This window comes from Mustela putorius, unplaced genomic scaffold (genome assembly GCF_011764305.1).
Source record: "Mustela putorius furo isolate JIRA1106 unplaced genomic scaffold, ASM1176430v1.1 tig00000129_pilon_pilon_pilon, whole genome shotgun sequence".
NCBI lineage: Eukaryota > Metazoa > Chordata > Mammalia > Carnivora > Mustelidae > Mustela > Mustela putorius.
The window spans coordinates 13,562,531-13,582,362 of record NW_025421290.1 but is presented as its reverse complement, the minus strand read 5'-3'; the positions used below and the strand labels follow the sequence as shown (position 1 = coordinate 13,582,362).

Below are 19,832 nucleotides of genomic sequence, written 5' to 3'. Positions count from 1 at the left end.
TGTGGTCCATATGAGGGATGAGTGGGAAGAATATGCTGGTAGCAGCATAAATTTTGGCTTGGGGGCGTCCAGTCTAGGTAGCCCATGAAGAGAGGAATTTCTCACGGGGAATGTGCTAAAGGGCTATAGAAACGCAAAAGGACATCAGGAAGACGCGGGAGCGGACAAAGCTGCCGCACCTTGCACGGCTGGGGCATGCGCGCCCCGACTGCTGTGCCCTGGCAAAGTGGGGGCGGCACCGCCTCCCACTGCTGCGGTCTCTGGAGACCCCACAACTACTGGGACTTGCACCCTAGTGGGGTGGCCTGAAACTGCCACTCCTGGACACAGGAACAGAAATGGCTTCTTGGCCGTCTCATGTCCCGCCCGTGTCCCGGGTTGGCGGAACTAGGAAACCATCTGGCAAGAGTTATTTGCGACATCTCTTTTCCAGGCTTCCTGCCTCTGCCACACCCGGGAGAGCCCAGAAAAGCAGGGAGAGATCTGAACGCCATAGACCCAGTAAGCGGGGACCCAGGAGACCCAGGGACCCGGCCGGGATATGGCTCTTCCCGGATTCTAGAACTAGTTTTGTTACCGACGTGCTAGGTCTTCTCCCAGGCAGTCCAGCGGAGTGATTCGGGGCAGAGGCTCAGGGTCCTCCCTGGAAAGCAGAAAATGTAACTACCTCAGAAGATTTTGTAAAAGTTAAAAGGGTTGTTGTAAGGACTAAAAAGGTGCCTGCAGTGTAGTAAGCATTCAAGAAATGATAGCTAGTGTCGCTGTCACGATCTGATTTTAGCTTTGCCATCTGCAAACTTAAAAGAAGAGGGTTAAGTCATCTTTGCTGATTTCTTGCCGGCCAGAGGAAAGAGGAACTGATCGTTGGCCTCAGTCTGAGCCTGGCACTGGGCCGAATTTTGGAGATGCAGAGAAAAATAAAGAATATCCCTGCCTCCAAGAGCTCACGGTTGGTTAAAGAAGGAGGAAAACCACTGATTCCAGGTAAAACGTGCAAATGATAGACTAGATACAAGGAAAGTTCTAGAAGAGTACTGAGATGGGTTTGGCAGCAGAGTGGAAAGATCGATACGGACTCCACTTTAAATCCAAAATTATGCCCTGGGACCGTGGGCCGATCACTTAGTCATCCCTCCCAGTTTCCCAGTCTGGGAAAGCGGAGCTGGCAGAACCGGCCTCACAAAGCCGCTGTGAAATCACAGCTCCTCCTGGAGGACCTGGCACAGAGATGCGTTCCCAAGTGATCCTTATTATGATTCCAGGGCTCCAGACAAACGTCCAGGACCCGAACCAAGATCTGCAAACGCAAGGAGGAAAGGACGGCTGGAGAGCGGCCCCGCCCTCCGGCATCGGTTAATTACTGCGGCTGAAGTTAAAAGAACCTGGGAGGCCCCCACCCCGGGAGTCGCGCAGGGCCTCGGCGTCCCTGTCGCCCGTGGCAACCGGCCGTCCTGGCTTCAGGCCCGAGAGGCTCGGCGCAAAGCAGCAAGATGGCCCTGAGCTCCTGGTCCCCAGAGCTGGGGTTCAGCGAGAAGACGCTGCGGGCGGCGGCCGTCTCCACCGGCCCCTCCCTGGAGTTATGCACCTTCCCCTCCACCCTGGGCTCCTCGGTCGCGACCGCGGCGCTGGAGCAGCTCTTTGTCGTGGGTGAGAAGCCAGCGGGCACCTCGGAGGTGGCCCCTAGCCGGCACCTGGGGGGGTGGGGGGGTGGTGTCCTCAGCGGGGACCTCCCCGCGGGAACTCGGGGTGTCCCAGGCTAAGGCAGAGCCCTCTCAGACTCCTTGGGGGAGAGAGAGAAGCAGCGCGGTGGGACCCAGGGCTCAGCTCTCTTGTTTTAACGCCACGGGAGCGACTTGGCCCAGTTCACTCTAGCAACTGGTGGCAAACTCCAGGCAAAGCCTGGTCGTGGCGGCCACTGCCGTTTGCCTGCGACTGGGATGCCCACCTGCATTTAGATTATACATCTTAATTTCCGCTTCTCCCTTCTTTTCTTGGTAAGTTAACTTCCTCCAAGAGTTTGTCATGATAAAGTGGAGAGTTTAATAGGCAAACAAGAAAGGGAGTGTTTAAGAAGCTCCTGTTGTATTAGACAAGGAAAATTAAACAAGGATGTTTGGGAGATGCAAACATAGTAACTCTGCCTGGGGACAGGTTAAAATGCTTCTTTAGTTAGAAAGCCGAACCTGTAATCAAGGCACCTAAGTTTAAGGTAAGACAGGGTCCAAGAAAGGGCATTTCTTGTTGAGCTCATAAACCATTTTGGCCCAACAACAAGAGCTAGGGTCTTGAACTCTTCTTCGTACTTGATCAGCAGGTGCATTTCATCCCAGTACTTCTGTGCAAATATTTTTCTGCTAAAATTTCTGAACTCTCAGAAAGTTTTTTGTAGGAAGAAACTTCATTAAGCCTCTGGTGGGGATTAGAGGATATGCAGCTCTCCAGCCAGTTTGCAAGTGGGAACAACTTGTGCTCATTCATTCCATTGAAGTAGGGGAAGGCGAAAACAGACGAGACCTGTCTCTTCCCAGGTCTCTTCCTAACACCTGCTTGCTTGCAAACTCAGTAACTGACTTTCTCCTGGTTTGAGAGCTTAGTTCATTAAGAGGATCTGAGTTTCCTGGAACTGAGGCCAGAAGTTGTTCTTTAGGGGCGCCTGGGTGGCTCTGGCCATGATCTCAGGGTCCTGGGATCGAGCTCCACATCAGCTCTCTGCTGGCGGGGAGCCTGCTTCTTCCTCTCTCTCTGCCTGCCTCTTTGCCTACTTGAGATCCCTCTTTCTCTGTCAAATAAATAAATAAAATCTTAAAATTTTTTTTTTTTCCTTTACTCTTCTGAGGGGAGAGTATGGCCATTAAGGCTAAGGGCTTTGGAGTCAAACTTGAGTTTGCATCTAGACTCTCAGTGATGGGCTCTGTGACCTTGAACATATGATACACTCTCAAAAGTCAGATTTCTCCACTGTGAAATGGAAGTCATCATAAGATTACAGTAATCAACTTAGATAATGAATGTAAAGCATTAATCTCATCAAACTTATCCCACACATTAAGATGCAGGCCTGGAAGTCATTGGACAAAGTCTGGGTAACTTCCTGGCACTAGAGCCAAGGTAAGTATAGCTCCCTCTGTTCTCTGCCTTATATTCATTTTTCCCCTTCCTCCTTTCCATTTGGTACATATCTGGTCTTCATTACCATTACTAACATTTCATAAACCTCTCTTCTTATGTGCTTCCTACCTAGAGTGTGTGAAGGAAGAGAGACACCTTTCGTATGTCTGTCTACCTCATGCCTACCAGTTTTACAAATCTTTACTCTCATCCCAGGATTTAAATATTGGCACAGAAGTAAAAATGACATAAGGGACTTTGAAACCGTTAATTAAATGAGTGGATTTTTTGCAAAATATTTATATATGTACAAGTGTATGTTCTATGAAAACATTCTCAAACCTACATTATAGGCCTGTTATATTTATTCCTTTCATAAAAATTTATTGAATTTTTTGTCCTGTTCTATATAAATTCCTTCTTTCTCTCATGAGAGAGGCAAAGATGGAATATCAAGAGGAGTTTGTCCTCAAGAAGCAATAAATGTATACCTAAGTGAGAATACTATCAATTAGGAAATACATTCAGAAGAGATTCATATAAGTACTATAGGAATTCAGGTATCATTTTTAGCTGTGCGGGCATTTGTGCAGGCTGGACCAAAAAATAAGAGATCTTCATTTTCTAATCTTTTTTCTTTTTTAGAACAATCATTGCAAAGTGACTATTTTAAATGCAACGAAGAAGCTAGGACCTTTCTTAAGGACATTGCTATCGCCGTTAAGAAATTGGTATGGTATTATCTTTAAGAACTATTTTTTTTCAATCTTTCACTTATTTCTTCATCAACTTTTAATTTAGCACCAAGTCTATTCAAGATACTTGAGTAGCTGAATAGGGAAAATATCCCAAGTGAAGAAAATGTTTATCTCAATTCACAAGCATTTGCACAGGTGTTGATCAGCTGGGGAGTGCTGCCTGATTTTCCATGAAGAACCCCGAGTTAAGGACCTATGCTGTGGATGGGGGGGGAGGTGTTTGCATTGCAACCTGCTTAGGAGAGCAATACTGGTGATGGCATTGCTCCATGAAGGGGCGGGCCACATAGGCAAATGCTTGACCCCAATATAGAAGCCATGTATGGTCCCTATTCACTCAGTTCTCCATAAGCAATTTCTTACATAACTGCTGAGAGATGACTTGGTACCTGTTCCACTGAGGTACAGTACTGGTCAGTGAAAACAAACCAACTCTTTGTTATGCTCACTGGGTCCCATCAAAGAAATAGTTAAAGAATTTCTTTTTGAAGCATCAGGTGTGTCTATATGGTCCTGGGTGATATTTACAATGCTTCCCCAGCGGGGTCAGGAGGGTGACGTCTCTTCATCTGATTTAAAAATATTGAAGAATCAACTGCATATCAAGTATCTAAAAATGTAGACACGTGCCTCTAAAGGAGTTTGAGTCTAAAGGCTGCTGAGAAAAGTTCATCTCCTTGATATTTTTCCCGTGATTATATGTACATGAGTATGTAGACTACAGCGTTACGCTCTATAGTCCAGGTAAAGCCTGGGAGCTGCTGTGTGTGATGCCACTGTGGCCCCGTGGAAACCTGCCTCTGCTTTGTTCTTTGGGTTTTATTTTCCTCCTGGGTTTGAAGGGGTCAAGATATTTAGCGTGGCTTACTGAAGTATCTAGTATGTCTCCATGTAATATATGAGCTGTGAAATCTCTTAGCGATAAATCCCTCCATCTTATAAAGCAATTAATTTTCACCATTCTGAAAGGACAGCATATTTACCCTGGGGGAAAAAAGTTTTTTAAATAGACAAGTCAAAGGTGGAAAGTAAAAACCACCATACTCTCAGCACCCTAAAATAATCATAATTCACTCTTTAATGAATGTCTTTTCTACTTCCAGGAAATAGGCAAGCCTGTATTGAAATCTTTTTTTTTTTTTAAGATTTATTTATTTACTTGACAGAGAGAGATTACAAGTAGGCAGAGAGGCAGGCAGAGAGAGAGAGGAGGAAGCAGGCTCCCCGCCGAGCAGAGAGCCCGATGCGGGACTCGATCCCAGGACCCTGAGATCATGACCTGAGCCGAAGGCAGCGGCTTAACCCACTGAGCCACCCAGGTGCCCTGTATTGAAATCTTTTTAATAGAAAAGTGATCATGTTATGTATACAATGAAGTAATCTGCTTTTTATGACTCATAAAATATAATGGCATTTTCGCAGGTCAAAAAAGAACTATAGCCATCACAACCAATTATTTAAGAGAAGATTACCTTTTTTTTTTAAGATTTATTTAGTTATTTATTTGATAGGCAGAGATTACAAGTAGGTAGAGAGGCAGGCAGGGGGCAGGGGGGTGGGGAGCGGGGAAGAAGGCTCCCCACTGAGCAGAGAGCCTGCTTCCGGGGCTCGATCCCAGGACCCTGGGATCATGACCCGAGCTGAAGGCAGAGGCTTTAACCCACTGAGCCACCCAGGTGCCCCATGTACCTATTTTTTTTCCACTAACAGATTTTTTGGATGGATTTCCTTTTTTAAAATAAGCCTCACCAAAAAAACAAAGCATAAAAATCCCCACCAGACTATTAGTTTGGATTTATGGATATGTATAAAAAAATATTGTTCTTTTTATACCTAAACATTTTTATAGGCATTTTCCATCTTTTAATTAATCAGGTTTTCCTCAGCATTACCCTTGTTTTTGGAGTCTCTCCTTTTAAGTTGAAATTGCATACAAGAAACAGAAGAAAAGATAATTTCTGAGAGGAAATCAGCAGAGATTAAAAGATGTCTTATTTTAATAACTGATTATAGAAGAGTGATTTTTCACACTTTCTATTCCAAATAAAAATACGAGCAGAAGGTGTTGAACAGAAATCAAAGCTTGATCTCTAAAAATATTTATAATAGGGCATTGCTTAGGAAATCAATTTTATTAGTTTACTGCCTTAACTTTTTAAATATATAATTCAAATTTTCAGGAAGAAATGAGAAAAGCCACAATCGATCTCCTGGAAATTGAAAGCATGGAACTCAGCAGACTATACTTTCTACTGGAAACTCTTCCTACTAGCATTGGCCGAGAATTGGAAGGTACTTTTAAGGTTATCAACCATAGAAATTTAGTTTATCTTACAAGAAAATAGAGCCTACTACTTGTAGGAAGACACATTTAATAGTTAGGTCATGTCAAAATATAGCTAGAAAGCGTGCATGCACAACACCGAGATCCATATTAATTTCCCCTTACATTTTAAGTGGAAATGATATATATAAAACTTGAATTTATGTAATTTAGTATCTAGATAGACTAACGATATATAGATCAGCCCATTCCAAATTGGTATTTATTCAATTAAATTAGGCAGCTTGACTCACCTAAACCATTATTCTACTTTCTCTTTATAAATTTCAGAACTATAGTTGCCTCATATAAGTGAGGTGTCATATGATACTTATCCTTTTGTGACTGGCTAATTCCACTTGGCAGGTCTTCAAGATTCATCCATGTTATAGCATGTGTCAGAATTTTCCTTCATTTTAAGGCTGAACAATATGCCATTGTATGTGTATGTGGTTTTTGGTGTATCTCTTCATCCACTGACAGACCCCTGGGTTGTTTTCACCTTTCAACTATTGTGAACAAAGCTGTTAGAAACATGGTGATGCAAATATATGCTTGAGCCTCAGCTCCCCATCCTTTTGGGCATATATACAGAAGGAAATTGCTGGATCATATGGTCATATCGTACTTTTACTTTAAGTGTTGAGAAACTGCCATACTGCTTTCCCTGGTGGCTGCAGTAATTTACATTCCCACTGCAGTGCCCAGGGATCCCAGTTTCTTCACATTCTTGTCAACCTTTGTTCTTTTCTGTTCCTTTTGTTTTTTTAGATACAGCCATTCCAATGGGTATGAATTGGTATCATGGTTTTGATTTGCATTTCCCTAATGACTAGTGATATTAAGCATTTTTTCATGTGCTTATTTTGAAATCGGCTTATCTTCTTTGGAGAAATACCTATTCAGGTCCTTTGTTCATCTTTTAAGTAGCTTATTTGGTTGTTATTGAGTTGTGGGGATTCTTCCTCATGGACTCTAATGTTAATCCTGTATCAGATGATTTGCAAATATTTGACTCATTCCATGGTTTGCCTTTTCACCTGATATTGACTATCAATGTACAAAAGTTTTAAATTTTTAAAAAGATGTTGTTTATTCATTTAAGAGGGAGAGGGAGAAACAGACCTCCCTGCTGAACAGAGAGCCCAAAGTGAGGCTCAATCCCAGGACCCCGAGAACATGACCTGAGCTGAAGGCAGACACTCAATCCATTGAGCCACCCCTGCACTCCCAAAAGTTTTAAATTTATGAAGTCTTTAAGTTTTAAATTTAAATTGATGTAGTCCATTTTATCTATATTTTCTTTTATTGCCTGTGCTTTTGGTGTCCTATCCAAGAAATCATTGCTAAATCCAGTGTCTTTAAGATTTCCTCCTATGTTTTCTTCTAAGAGTTTTATAGTTTTAGCTCTGGCATTTAGGTTTTTGATTTGTTTCTGATTACATTTGGTATTTGGTGTAGGGTAAGAGTTCAGTTTCATTTCCCCTGCTGTCCGGACTGTTGGCTGAGGCTCACAGCTCAGGTCCTCTACAGGAAAGCCTACAAAAGCTTGACACTGCCCTTGGTCCCTTGTCTCCTCAGGTGCATCCCACGTTCAGGGAACAGTCACGGTGAAGAATAGAAAGGGTTGCCTCCCTTGCTCAATGGAGAACAACTCCCAAGTGTCCACACAGCTCCAAAGCTTACTGCCATTTAACCTCCCCCTACCCCACCCAGGGGTCTAAATTAAAAACAAACAAAAGCAACAACAACAAATCACTTTTTAAGTCAATGTTTCACTTGTCCATTTATTGCTTTGCAGCTCCAAATCTACCTTCCTTTACTGTTAGGAGAGCTGGGCCTGTCCTTACCCCCTTTACCAGCCAGCACCATGTCGAGCTTTGTCAAGAGAGGGCACTGGAAGGGTACTGGAGGGAAAAGGGGGTCTCCTTCTGGCCCCAGAGTGCTCAGCTTGGCCAGTGCTTGCGCTAATTGTCAGGCTCCCATAAAGCCTGGCAGCTTTCCTCCATCCCCCAACCCCCACCAAAGCAGGTTCCACCATTCCCCACCCCAGGGCAGCTTCCTCCAGGACTTCCCACCTCCCCCCACACCTTAACCTGCAACTTCCTCCAGGCCCCCTGTGGCAGCTTCATGGTGGATTGCTACCAGTGAGGCACCACTGTAAGCAGCTTTCCTAGCACTCTTCAGATGGCCTTGCAGTGAGATCTGAAGTGTGGCAACTCCCTGTGGACAGGACCCCTTGATTCCCCCGGAAGGCAGATTTCCATAAGTTCTGCTAGCTCAGCATCTCATGAATTTATTTGCCATCCTGTGAGCCACAGCCCTCTCCAATGAGGCCTGGATCTCAGGGCTGGAGGGGCTGTTTCCTCAAACTCTTCTCAGCCCTGAATCCCTTAGAGTTCTCTTCTCTCTCTTACTGTCCAATCCCTCATTACTCTAGTCGTCTCTTAGGCTTACTAATTCTCTATATTAAAATTTTCCTGTTCAATTTATAAGATTTCTATCTCCCAATTAGACATGGAATGATAGTCAGTTATAAAACAAGATGCATGGTGTTAGTGTAGTGTGCCAGGGAAAATACATAAACTCTATATACAGGAAAAAAAAAAAAAAGACTTAGAAGAATCTGTGCTGAAGGCAGAATTAAAACTCTTTGTCTTAGTTTTATCATCAGGAAAAATATTTAGAAGGAAAAGCGCATACTAGCATACTAGCTAAAGCGGTTCTTGATACCTACTGAATACCTAACCACATAAATTAAACTGGTCTTGCATTAAAAAACTTTGCTACTCAAAGTGTGATTCTTGGGTCAGAAGCCTTAGCAGCACCTAAAGGCTTTTTATAAAATGCAGAATCTCTAGATTCTACTATATCAGAACTACTATATCAGAATTTGTATTTTGTATTTTGGGGCACCTGGGTGGCTCAGTCAGTTAAGCATCTAACTCTTGGTTTCAGTTCAGGTCATGATCTTGGGGTCATGGGTTCGAGCCCCATGTCGGGCTCCATGTGGAGTCTGCTGCTCCCTACCCCTCCGCTTCTCCCCTCGCTCATGCACACTCTTGTACGCTCTCTCTAAAATAGATAAATGAATTCTTGAAAAGGATCTGTATTTCAATAATATCCCCAGGTGATATTTATGCATATTTGAGACATCAAAGTTTGGAAAGTACAGCTACAACAAGTGAACTTAACAAGTAGCCTTGGAGATATCACTTAGCTCTGTCAGATGGCACTACCAGCTTGTTTCTAGAGAATTTTTGGTTTAGAAATGGGTAGTCAGTACCTTCTAAACATTGGTGTGAAAAAATACATTTCTCCATCTATCGCGCACTGTGGTAGACCTTTGCAGGCTTACGTGATTACACTGATGTGTTATTTGTTGAGGAATAGTTAGTTCTTTAACATGCCAAGTTCCCCAGAAAACAGAGCGGGGGACTTTTGCACTGTTATTTGGGAGCACAACCCAAGGGGGAGGCGGGCAGCATAAGGAGACCAAAGCAGGAGGAGGGAGAGCGGATATGGGGTGTAACCAGGTACTGAATGACGCTGAAAGCAAGTCCCTAAGCACGGGAACACGCTCCAAGACACACTGTTCCGTCTTCTTCTGTCCCTCATGGGCCCACTGTTTGCCCACCTCCCACACTTTGGGTTACACGTATACCAGTGTGTGTGTTTAAAGAAGTCCCATGGCAGAGGGGACAAGGAGGTCCTGGACAGCAGGTGAGAAGTGCGAAGAATAAGCAGGAATGACGTGCTGCCAGGCCACACCAATGTGATGTCATTGAGAGCCCATCAAAACCTGGTCCCCACAGCAGCAGCGGGAGTAGGAGAAAGAACTGATCAGTGAGATTGAAGCGGTCCAAAGGGGTAAGAGGCCCCTGCCGCAAGGACATAGTTAAAAGAGTATTTCAAAGAAAGACCTGTCTTTTTTCATGATTTGGAAATTCAGTATCAAGTGTGCCATTTCTCAAGTAATTTTCTGCTTCCTTTTAAGAATGTGTCAGAGACGCACGCAGATTAAATCTTTTTGAGATAAATCAAATAAAGACGGACATTAACAGGATGGGTGATGACATACAGTCTCTGAAGATGAGAATACTTGATCTGAAAAGAATTAATGATGCTTTAGGGTATGTTTTTTTGTTTGTTTGTTTTGCTTTGTTTTTTTAATTCAGTACTGGCGGGAGTTGGGATCTGTGGCTGGAGTCTGAACATTGTCTTAAGGGGCCTGTCCTCTGGTCTGAGCCAAGTAGGAGGTAGATATCACCGAGAGCAGATGACTCTGGCTGATGAGGGGGGCGTGATGGCCACACAGAGCTGGGAGGAGAGCATAAATTCTTCAAGCCCTGCAGTCCGAAGACCTGTAAAGTTTCAGAGGCCAACCAGCTTCTCAGCAGCTCCTACTGTGTGTGAATCACATGCCCCCTCCAAAGGGAGAGGCACACAGTGGTTTCGGTTTCCACTTTACTAAAGTTAAGTTTACAAACCTCTGCCACTAAAGCAAGAGATCTGGCTGGGTGTAGTAAATACAGTATCAAACCAGACACATTGTAGCTAGTTTAGTTTCTTAAAGATATTTAGCCATAAACTGCTGGAGATCTGAGGATGGGTTTGGTTCCCAGCAGAGAATTAATTACAGACTTGATCCGTAATTGAACGAGATGATATATAACCGCTTGTAGCTCAGATTCTGAGACCTGTTAGTTTCTTTCCTTTATTCCTGAGCTGTGTCACCAGGACTTTACCCCATGCGCCTCCTTTCCTCCATCTGTAAAATGAGGATTGCAAGCTTGAATTTATGCAGCTCCCGGAGGAAGAGACATATTCTGAAAGGAAAACCAACAAAACCCGAAGAAGGACTTGCATTGTGTGCAAATCTGTAAGGCTAACACATAGATATCAGAATGTCAGTTTGTCAGAGGAAGAAATGTTGAAAGAGCCCCCATGAAAGAAAGAAAACTTCTTGGGAAGCTGAAGTGATCAGGAGGTTGCTGGGTGCCCGTGCCATCAACGGGTCAGGTATTAGGTGGAGACCTTGAGGCCCAGGGATACCTTTCCCCAGTTAGGGCCTCAGAACCCCCGTTCTGGGGGATGCTCCTTAAAAAAGAAAGTTCTTGATCACCTAAGCTTGAGAACTCTAACCCCTCATAGGGATTCACAATGTGGATTCACTAGCCACAATTGTCAGAGACAGCTGGGTGAACTAGCTTTTGATTCCTAAACTGATAAAAGGAAGATAATATCCAGGCTGGCCAGCACCAGCACCCCTGTACAGACCAGCGGTTCTCAAACTTGAGGATACATCAGAATCACTTGGAGTGATTCTTAAAACCCAAACTACTAGAACTTTCCCTGGCACCCCAAATTTCCAATTGAGTAGGTGTAGGATGTGGGAGTAAGAATGTGCATTTCTGATGAGTGGCCAGGTGATACTAACACCGCTTGTCCTGACCACACTTGGAGAGTCCCTGTTCTAGAGAAATCTTTATGGAAAGGTGAATGCCAGGCATAAGGTGGGCTGTTTGATGAGCTACTGTCACCCAGCTACAATGTCATTGCATCCATTTTTCAAAGAAAACTTTCCGCCAAGATGCAAACACTCTCTGACAGGTTGTCCTCTCCTGGACAGTCCCCCCGAAAAGGCAAGTTCTTTGCATAGGTTTTCCTTAGGTCCTGTGTTCAGTGTCTGAGCTCTCTCTTCTCAACCCATCTCAATACACCTAGTCAGGTTTTTTTGTTTTGTGGGTTTTTTTTTTTTTTTTTTTAACTAGTTTTGCTTAGTTGCACTGAGGCTGCTCAATCCTTAGGTTGACTCATTCTTAGAAGGCTTCCTCTACTAGACCCACAAGGCACCCATTACCCAGCCTCTCTAGCCTGGACTTTTTTTTTTTTTTTTTTTTTTTATTTATTTATTTGACAGAGATAGATCACAAGTAGGCAGAGAGGCAGGCAGAGAGAAAGAGAGAGAGAGAGGAAAGCAGGCTCTCTGCTCAGCAGAGAGCCCTATGCGGGACTCGATCCCAGGACCCTGGGATCATGACCTGAGCCGAAGGCAGCGGCTTAACCCACTCAGCCACCCAGGCACCCCTAGCCTGGGCTTTTAACTGCATTTCCATGGTACAGCTGACTTCTAGAAAATAAACTTAACCAACAACCTGTTTCCATTTTCCTGAGGCTTCACACACAATCCCCCTGAACAACTGAAGTCTTTAGAGAAAGGAAAAAAGGTCTTAATGTTGTAGAAGTTTTTAAAAAAGGAAAAATCTAGAAATGGTGCCAGTTGTCTGTCCTTCCCATCTTGCATTGTTAGCCCTGGGTAGATGTTTCTCTCCATCGTAAGGTCTTCCTTAGATGGATGTGGCTAGCAACAGAGAGGTGAAGTTAATGTCTTGTCTTGAACTCAGATTTGGCTGCAGCTGGGAGAGGATAAGAGAGTTCAGGTTAGGTTTCAAGCATCTCCTGAACAGTGAAGACAGATTCTACACACTCCTCCCTTGACTCCTGTCCACCAGAGGAGGGCTAGAGCACTGGCAGGGATGGATTGATTGCATGTTTCAGGATAAGGTAGTTAGAGCAATGCAACCTATCAGTCCATTTGTTTGGTCACATTCCACTCAACTTCTTGAAACTGTTTTTGAATCCTTGCATACTTTAGACCAATACATCCCATAGTTACTATCAAGAATGGGCTGGGTGGGGTAAGGCAGGACCACATAAAACTTTTGTAGCAATGAACAGTTGCAAGAGTGACATTCATCTTGTGTTTCCTTCTCAACCGAGTTTAAGAGATCACAGAAACCTCTGAAGTAAGTATTTCTTACAGTTTCCCTATTTATGGTGTTCATCTCCACAAACAGACTTTAAATTCCTTTCCTAAAAACCAAACTTTACATTCCATGAGCCATCCTTTTCTCCTAGTAAAGAGCAAGTGTTGCTGGCGAAGAAGCATGAAGAGCTAGTGATGACGCTCAACCACACGATGGAAGAAAAAGCCTCTACGACTGTTTACATCAATGAGACCTACACCCAAATACACTTGAAGAGAAAAGAAATTGAATTGCAAAAACAACATCTCAAACAAATAGAGGAACAATTGGAAAAAGAGAAGGAGGAATTTTTGAAAAGAAAACAAAAATTGAATGAAGAGGTAAGTGGCATGATTCATTAAAAAAAAAAAAAAAAAAAAAAAACAGAATTGTATAGAATCTCAGGCAGGAAATTCTCAAGGCTAACAAGCGTTCCATGCAGTACTTCCTATGACCAGTGGGATGGGAATAGGTCAGAGACACAAGCACCCTGGAGCCTCTTAGAGTACACACTGGTCATGTCTTAGCATCTCAGGTCATGGGAAAGAATAGGGAGTGATGGGATTTGTAATATTGGGGTAGCCCTTTGCTCATAGGCAGCCTTACAGTGACAAGGACCTTGTGTTTGTGGTATCTCGTTGCCTCTGACTATTCTGAGACCATGTCTCTATGGACAAGACCAGGGAGTTCTGCCCTGCCAAGCCTTCAGCTGCAACTAAATGCACTGGAACAGAGCAATCTGCAGAAGGCATAGGCAGAGCCAAGGGCTGCAACATAAAAGACTATTTCGAGACTAGCAATTTGGGGAAAGTGGATGGGAATGACTACCACATCTTGGTGTCTGCTAGGATATGTTAATCAAAATTCACCGTCAGAGTGGCTTGTGATGGTTCCTCTTTGCTGTGCTTCTGTTACCCCAGGAGAGGCAGGGCTGTCTGCATGGGAGGTGTTCCCAGCCGACTTCCTTCTTCCCCATGTGTGGCAGTCTAGCTCATGATGAGAACTGCAGCTGGGTCCCTGCTGCTGTCCTCTCTGAGATGGGCATGACCATCATGCAGGAAAATTGGCTAGGGCTCACAACCTGGGTAGCGCCCACCAATGTTCCCTGAAGGCACGTGATAGGCTAGGGTAACAGCCTGTTAATTTCCTTTACTTCCTATGAGAAAGGAAAAATCTATTACAGCTATCTGAGTCTTCAAATGTGTAAGCTCTCCCCTAATACAAAATAATTTGCCAACACGATGTCTATGACCGCAAGACCTTGGGAAAAGTCTTTGGCTGAAGAATGAACACAGAATTCTGATTTTCAACAAAATGTATTAATCCCCAAATTCCATTCCTACGCAACAGTGCCCTGGTGCTGAGCTAATTGGCCATGATCATGTTCATTCTTAAGACACTTTGGGTGCAACAGCTTTGACAGCAAGCCACCCAAATGTATGCTTTCATAATTCTTGGGTACAGAGCTGAATATGCTTTCTCAGGCTTTATTACTCATTTAGTTACGTTGTTCTTGATCATTTTACCAGACAAATGCATTGATGTGTTTGATTTGGGTCTGACAAGTAATCACAATATGTTCGATCTTGGTAGAATGGTAAGAAGTTGTCCAAGACTGTGAGCTGCCCAGTCTTCAGTGATTTTTACTCTGTTTTTAGTCTGCTTTTCTTTCCCATTAAAAAAGGGGGGGGGGATTTAGATTTCCAGATCATTCATCATTTTTTTTCTTTGATTTTCCTGATCTTATTAGCACACTGTAAATCTAGTGGCCATTGCTATGATGTTTTACTAGTAGATTGCTTTTAGAATTTGCTATTAAAGATCATTGTTTTATTGCTCTTATGAATTTACTATTTCAACATTTATAATTATAGTTTATTCCTTATAGTTCACTATTTTTCCTGTGATGTTGCAAAACAAGCAAACCCTTTTTGGGGAGATGGGGTGTGTTTCTGTTGTTGTTGACGGATGAACAATGGTATACTTAGACTGAGTCTGAATTAGATTAACAAAATGAAAACATTCCCTAAACTTTGTTCTCAAGTGTTTTGAATGGTTTATCATTTTTATCACTACAGATCGAGAGATGCAGAAAATCCTGTGAATTTAAGAGAGTGGAGACTTATAAAAAGAGGAAAGAATTGGATACATTAAAACTTCAAGAGTCAAAAATGAAAGAAAGAGTTACGACCAGCACAGTGGTAAGAAATAATAAGCTATGTTTTTTTCAAGCCTGTCCAGGGCACCTAGATATACACTGTGTTAAATATAACCAATAGCAGGTACTTTTTTTTAAGGGAGTTAATTTTAACTCATCTTCACGCCATTCCAAGAGGATGTTTTTGACATGTTAACATTTTCTGACATTTTCTTTAAAGTGTTGTAATGCAACTGTGCTTTCTTCTTCGGGATTATGGTCCGAGGAAGGAAGTTTGGAATGCCTTAGGTTCAAATTGCATTTGACGGACCAAAATATTTTAAAAATGAATTTTTAAAAAGATTTTATTTATTTATTTGAGAGAGAGGAGAGAGAGAGGACAAGTGGGGGTGAGGGACAAAGACAGAGGCAGAAGTAGACTCCCCACTGAGCAGGAAGCCTGATGTGGGACTCAATCCCAGGACCCTGGGATCATGACCTGAGCTGAGGGCAGACACTTAACTGACTGAGCCACCCAGGCATCCTAAAAATGAATTTTTTAAAATGCACTCAGAACTGACCAAATACATACAGAACCATATGTCACATCTCTGTGAAATTGCTTTATTGTACATCCCCAAATGAATAACCACAGGCAAATTCCTCACTTCTGCATGTACGATAATAAAACAGTTTAGTCTCTTCATATACATTGGCCACAGAAGCATTGATATGAAAAGGAGACTATTTGTCTGAGTTAGAACATTCTTCGGTGTTTTGCTCTTCTATTTTTTCAAATTGATAGCATTCATTGAAAGCCAGCACTCCTAAATATTTCATGGCCATTATCTTTATTTTAAAGAAAATGGAAGCTTATGAAGGTGATTTAATGGGGGAAGTAAGTGATAATATCCCTTCTGTGTTAATTAAAACAGAACCGCCTACCAATCCTCTATCACAATGAGTTGAATTAATGAGTCTTTGGCGTATTCTGTCTGTACTGAGAGCTACTGGTAAAACTATATGGGGCCACAGCCATCACATTTCTTTTTTTTTTTTTTTTTAAGATTTATTTATTTATTTATTTGACAGAGAGAAATCACAAGTAGATGGAGAGGCAGGCAGAGAGAGAGAGAGAGAGGGAAGCAGGCTCCCTGCCGAGCAGAGAGCCCGATGCGGGACTCGATCCCAGGACCCTGAGATCATGACCTGAGCCGAAGGCAGCAGCTTAACCCACTGAGCCACCCAGGCGCCCAGCCATCACATTTCTTACCAGAAACACCATACTTCTTATCAGAATACTCAGTTAATTCCATTATACTTTTTATAGGGTGGTTCTGATTGTCTTAGTTACAGCGTGTCTATTATGATATCCAATTTATAGAACATAAATAGAATAAAAATTTCTCCCCAATATCTGCCTTTGAAAATATTTTTATTTGCTTTTTAATAGTAGATAGAGAAGCATGAGCGAGGCGAGGCTCAAAGAACGCAAGGGTTACACCACATAGACTTCATCTGCAGGCCCAAGCTCCTGTCTCTGGTTTGGGCCTCATAAATCTTAAGGAACTCCACCCACCCAGCTTGGGAAGACACAGTATATATTCCTTAACCTGTACTCCAAAGATCTCTAGGACCATTCTGTAAGGCTGGAAGGTGACAAGGATGAACTCAGCTCCAGTGTCCTCTCCACCTCCCCCAAGCTAACCTGCCCACCCCGACCGACCTTACCAATGGAGAACAGCATTTCAAACACAAACTTGACTATCACAGAGACCTGGGGTTTAAATCTGTAATTTTACCAACCTGAAGTTTCCTCACATGTAAAATGGGGTAATAACATTGCCTACTTCAAAGGGCTGGAGCTCAAATGAGGTCCTGCCAATAAGGCTGTTAGCTGAGTGTTTTATATTTGGTCAGGGTGGGTGTTCGGGTTGTTACCCACTGAGATCAGAAAACCCATTTTGGCTCTGGATTGAGACAGCAAGGAACCTCAGGTTAACCTTCATGGGCTGCCGGTGGTTTCAACAACTCTGTAGCTCAGTCACGCTGAGGTGATGTTGCCAGAAAAGGCCAATTGTGTGTGATTCTCAAGATGGCTCCCACGTCCAGGGCAGGGAGGACAGAGGGCAAGGTGGGCCCGATGTGGGACTTCACGGGTCCTCAGCATACAGCCCCTGATCCTTTAAACATTGTGCTCATGTTGAGAGCGGTTATAGGATGACAGACCCCTGTCGACTCTGAAACTAGTTATGACCCAGTAGTGGAGGCATGTGGATACATTAGAGGAAGAAATGATGAAGTCCCAGAACCTAAGTCAGGTTCGGTGGGGTGAGGAGGTTCGGAGCCGACGACTAAAGAAAGAATTCTTAAGACGTCGTTGGTGCAAAATGGCGGTTTATTAAAGCACGGGGACAGAACCCGTGGGCAGGAAGAGCTGCTGCCCCGGGTTGTGAGGAGTGGTTGGTTATATACACAGGAGTTGGGTAGGTGAGGACAAAGGGGTGTCCAGAAGGGCTATTGGGGCAAAGAATACTATCAGGATATTGAAGGCTTAGTTGCTATCAAGTAAAGACAATTGGAAGTCTGGTGGAATGTTACATTCCTGCCATCAAGCATCCTTGTTAATGAGATTTAGGTTTAGAAGAAATTTAACTTTATTTACTCTTCCTTCTACCTCCACCTCCTTCGTTTTTTATGGAGGGGAGGGTGACATTAGGCTTGAGAAACTGAGTTCTGTGTCTTTGGAAATTGGGCTATTGATAAGGTAACTTCTTTGTTGTAATCTCAAGGACATTTGCAAACCAAGGGAGACTCCTGACTTGCAGGATTGCGATCTCAGCAAGTTAACTATTTATCATTTTATGGCAGTCAGGGGTGCCTGAGGAATGCTACACCTATGGAGGGGAGCGGATGAGGGGGGGTGCAAGGCGCCAGCTCTTGCTTTGTCCTCAGCCAGCCTCCTGCTCCCTCATCAGAAACAGCTGGTGGGGAGCTTTCGGCCACCTGTCTCACCTGCTAAGAATGGGAGCCCCTCTGTGCTCCCCCACAGGTGTTTCTGAGTCCACACTGATGGTCAGGGTGAGATGGCATTTACCCAGTCGGCCTGTGGACACTGCACACTGGGGAGTAGGGGAACTTGTCTGATCAGCTCTCTCTCCCCTCCATTCTCCTCTACAGCTGAAATGCAGACCAAGGCTCTATAGATGTTTGCCTCCCCTTTTTCATTTTCCATTTTTTTTTTTTTTTTTTTTGAGTAGGGTCCACACTGGCCTTGGAGCCCAACACAGGGCTTGAACTCCTCACCCTGAGATCAATGCTTGAGCTGAAATTAAGAGTTAGATGCTTAACTGACTGAGCTACGCATGTGCCCCTGCCTTCCCTTTTCTTTATTCCAAAACTGCATTGTAAAAATGTTTCATTATGAATTTTCTCTGTTCATACTTCATCCTTTTAAATCATGCTGACATTTTATCACAGTACCCAACTGTAGCATTTCTGAAATACTGATTAAATATTAGGAAAAATTCTCTTCAGTATAAGCATATTTCTCAAAGTAATTTGTTTTTACTTTTTTTGTAATCCTCATTCTAATATCATAGAATATTTTGATGATGATTATGAAAATGGAGATTTGTTTGGATTTTTTTAAAGGTAGTCAAAATGAATTCATTATTTTGAAAGTTGTTTTTATAATTTTCACATTCTCACTGCTGTATTGGTTGGGCTCTCTCCAAAATGTTGGTTTTTTTCCTGATGATTTCAGGATTATTTCTGCCCAGGTTTGTTTTATGAAGAAACTATTTTAATAATTGTTTTTTATTTTAGCTAAAGGATACCCCCAGTGTAAAAGTTGAATGGGTGTTACATGAGTATTTAGTGAATCAAACACTGTCATGAATCATTTGGTAAAAATTGAGTGCCATCATTTTATTGAATTTTCAATAGGTTCTTAGTGATCACAATTTAGAGATAGCACGACTACAAGAATCAATAAGACATTGGGAACACGAGGTCGAAGAAATGAAGAAATCCTGTAAGATACTGGAGGCTAAAATGTAAGTTTGATACTTTATTTTTTAGCGAAGCATTTCTTTCATTTTTAAAAAAAAATTCTTTTGTATTAGATGAAAACTATATTCTCTTAATTTACTGAATTTTGTGATAGCTTTGTAAAACCACCTCTTCATTTGGAAATTAACCAGTCTTTCAGATGAACAAGAGGAAAAAAAAAAAGTTGGAGGATGAGGCAGTCATTAGGGAAAAGGCAGGGACTCTTTGGAATGAATTATTCTCACTTCAGTTCCTGACTCCCTACAAACAAATATGCTCCCAGGGGAAGGCATTGGCGGGACCTCCTGTAAGACTCACCTACCCTGGCTATGACACTTGTTCTTAGTCAGGGGGGACTTACAGAGCTTACTGAGAAAATACAAGGAAGTTTCAGGGCAAAAACTTTGACCCATGCTACTGGGACCATGAACTTGAGGAAATCTGTTCACCCCAATGTGCATAGTCCCTGCTTCCGTGTTTTATTCTGTCTTTACCTACATGCAGTGTCCTGTCATTGGTGAGCCTACGGCTCAGCATGGCCATTCGAAACCCTCTGAGTTTACCTGTCACAGGTCCACCTGTCTTTGGAGATGGACCTGCAGACTTCTCCCAGGAGAATGCTCAGATTTCTCCTCAGAAGGTGT

At 43.0% G+C, this 19,832-nt stretch overlaps 1 protein-coding gene across 1 annotated transcript in view; it reads left to right on the top strand.

Annotated features, from left to right (window-relative positions):
* Positions 1-1,169: 1,169 nt before the first annotated feature.
* The window catches only part of CCDC175 (coiled-coil domain containing 175), an 84,687-nt gene continuing 66,024 nt past the window's right edge, over positions 1,170-19,832 (top strand). Inside the window, exons 1-7 of the mRNA XM_045070086.1 lie at positions 1,170-1,647; positions 3,754-3,839; positions 6,047-6,158; positions 10,187-10,322; positions 13,111-13,339; positions 15,077-15,199; positions 19,084-19,193. Of these exons, the coding sequence (XP_044926021.1) occupies positions 1,491-1,647; positions 3,754-3,839; positions 6,047-6,158; positions 10,187-10,322; positions 13,111-13,339; positions 15,077-15,199; positions 19,084-19,193 (953 nt within the window). The 5' untranslated portion in view covers positions 1,170-1,490. The remainder of the gene's footprint in view (positions 1,648-3,753; positions 3,840-6,046; positions 6,159-10,186; positions 10,323-13,110; positions 13,340-15,076; positions 15,200-19,083; positions 19,194-19,832) is intronic.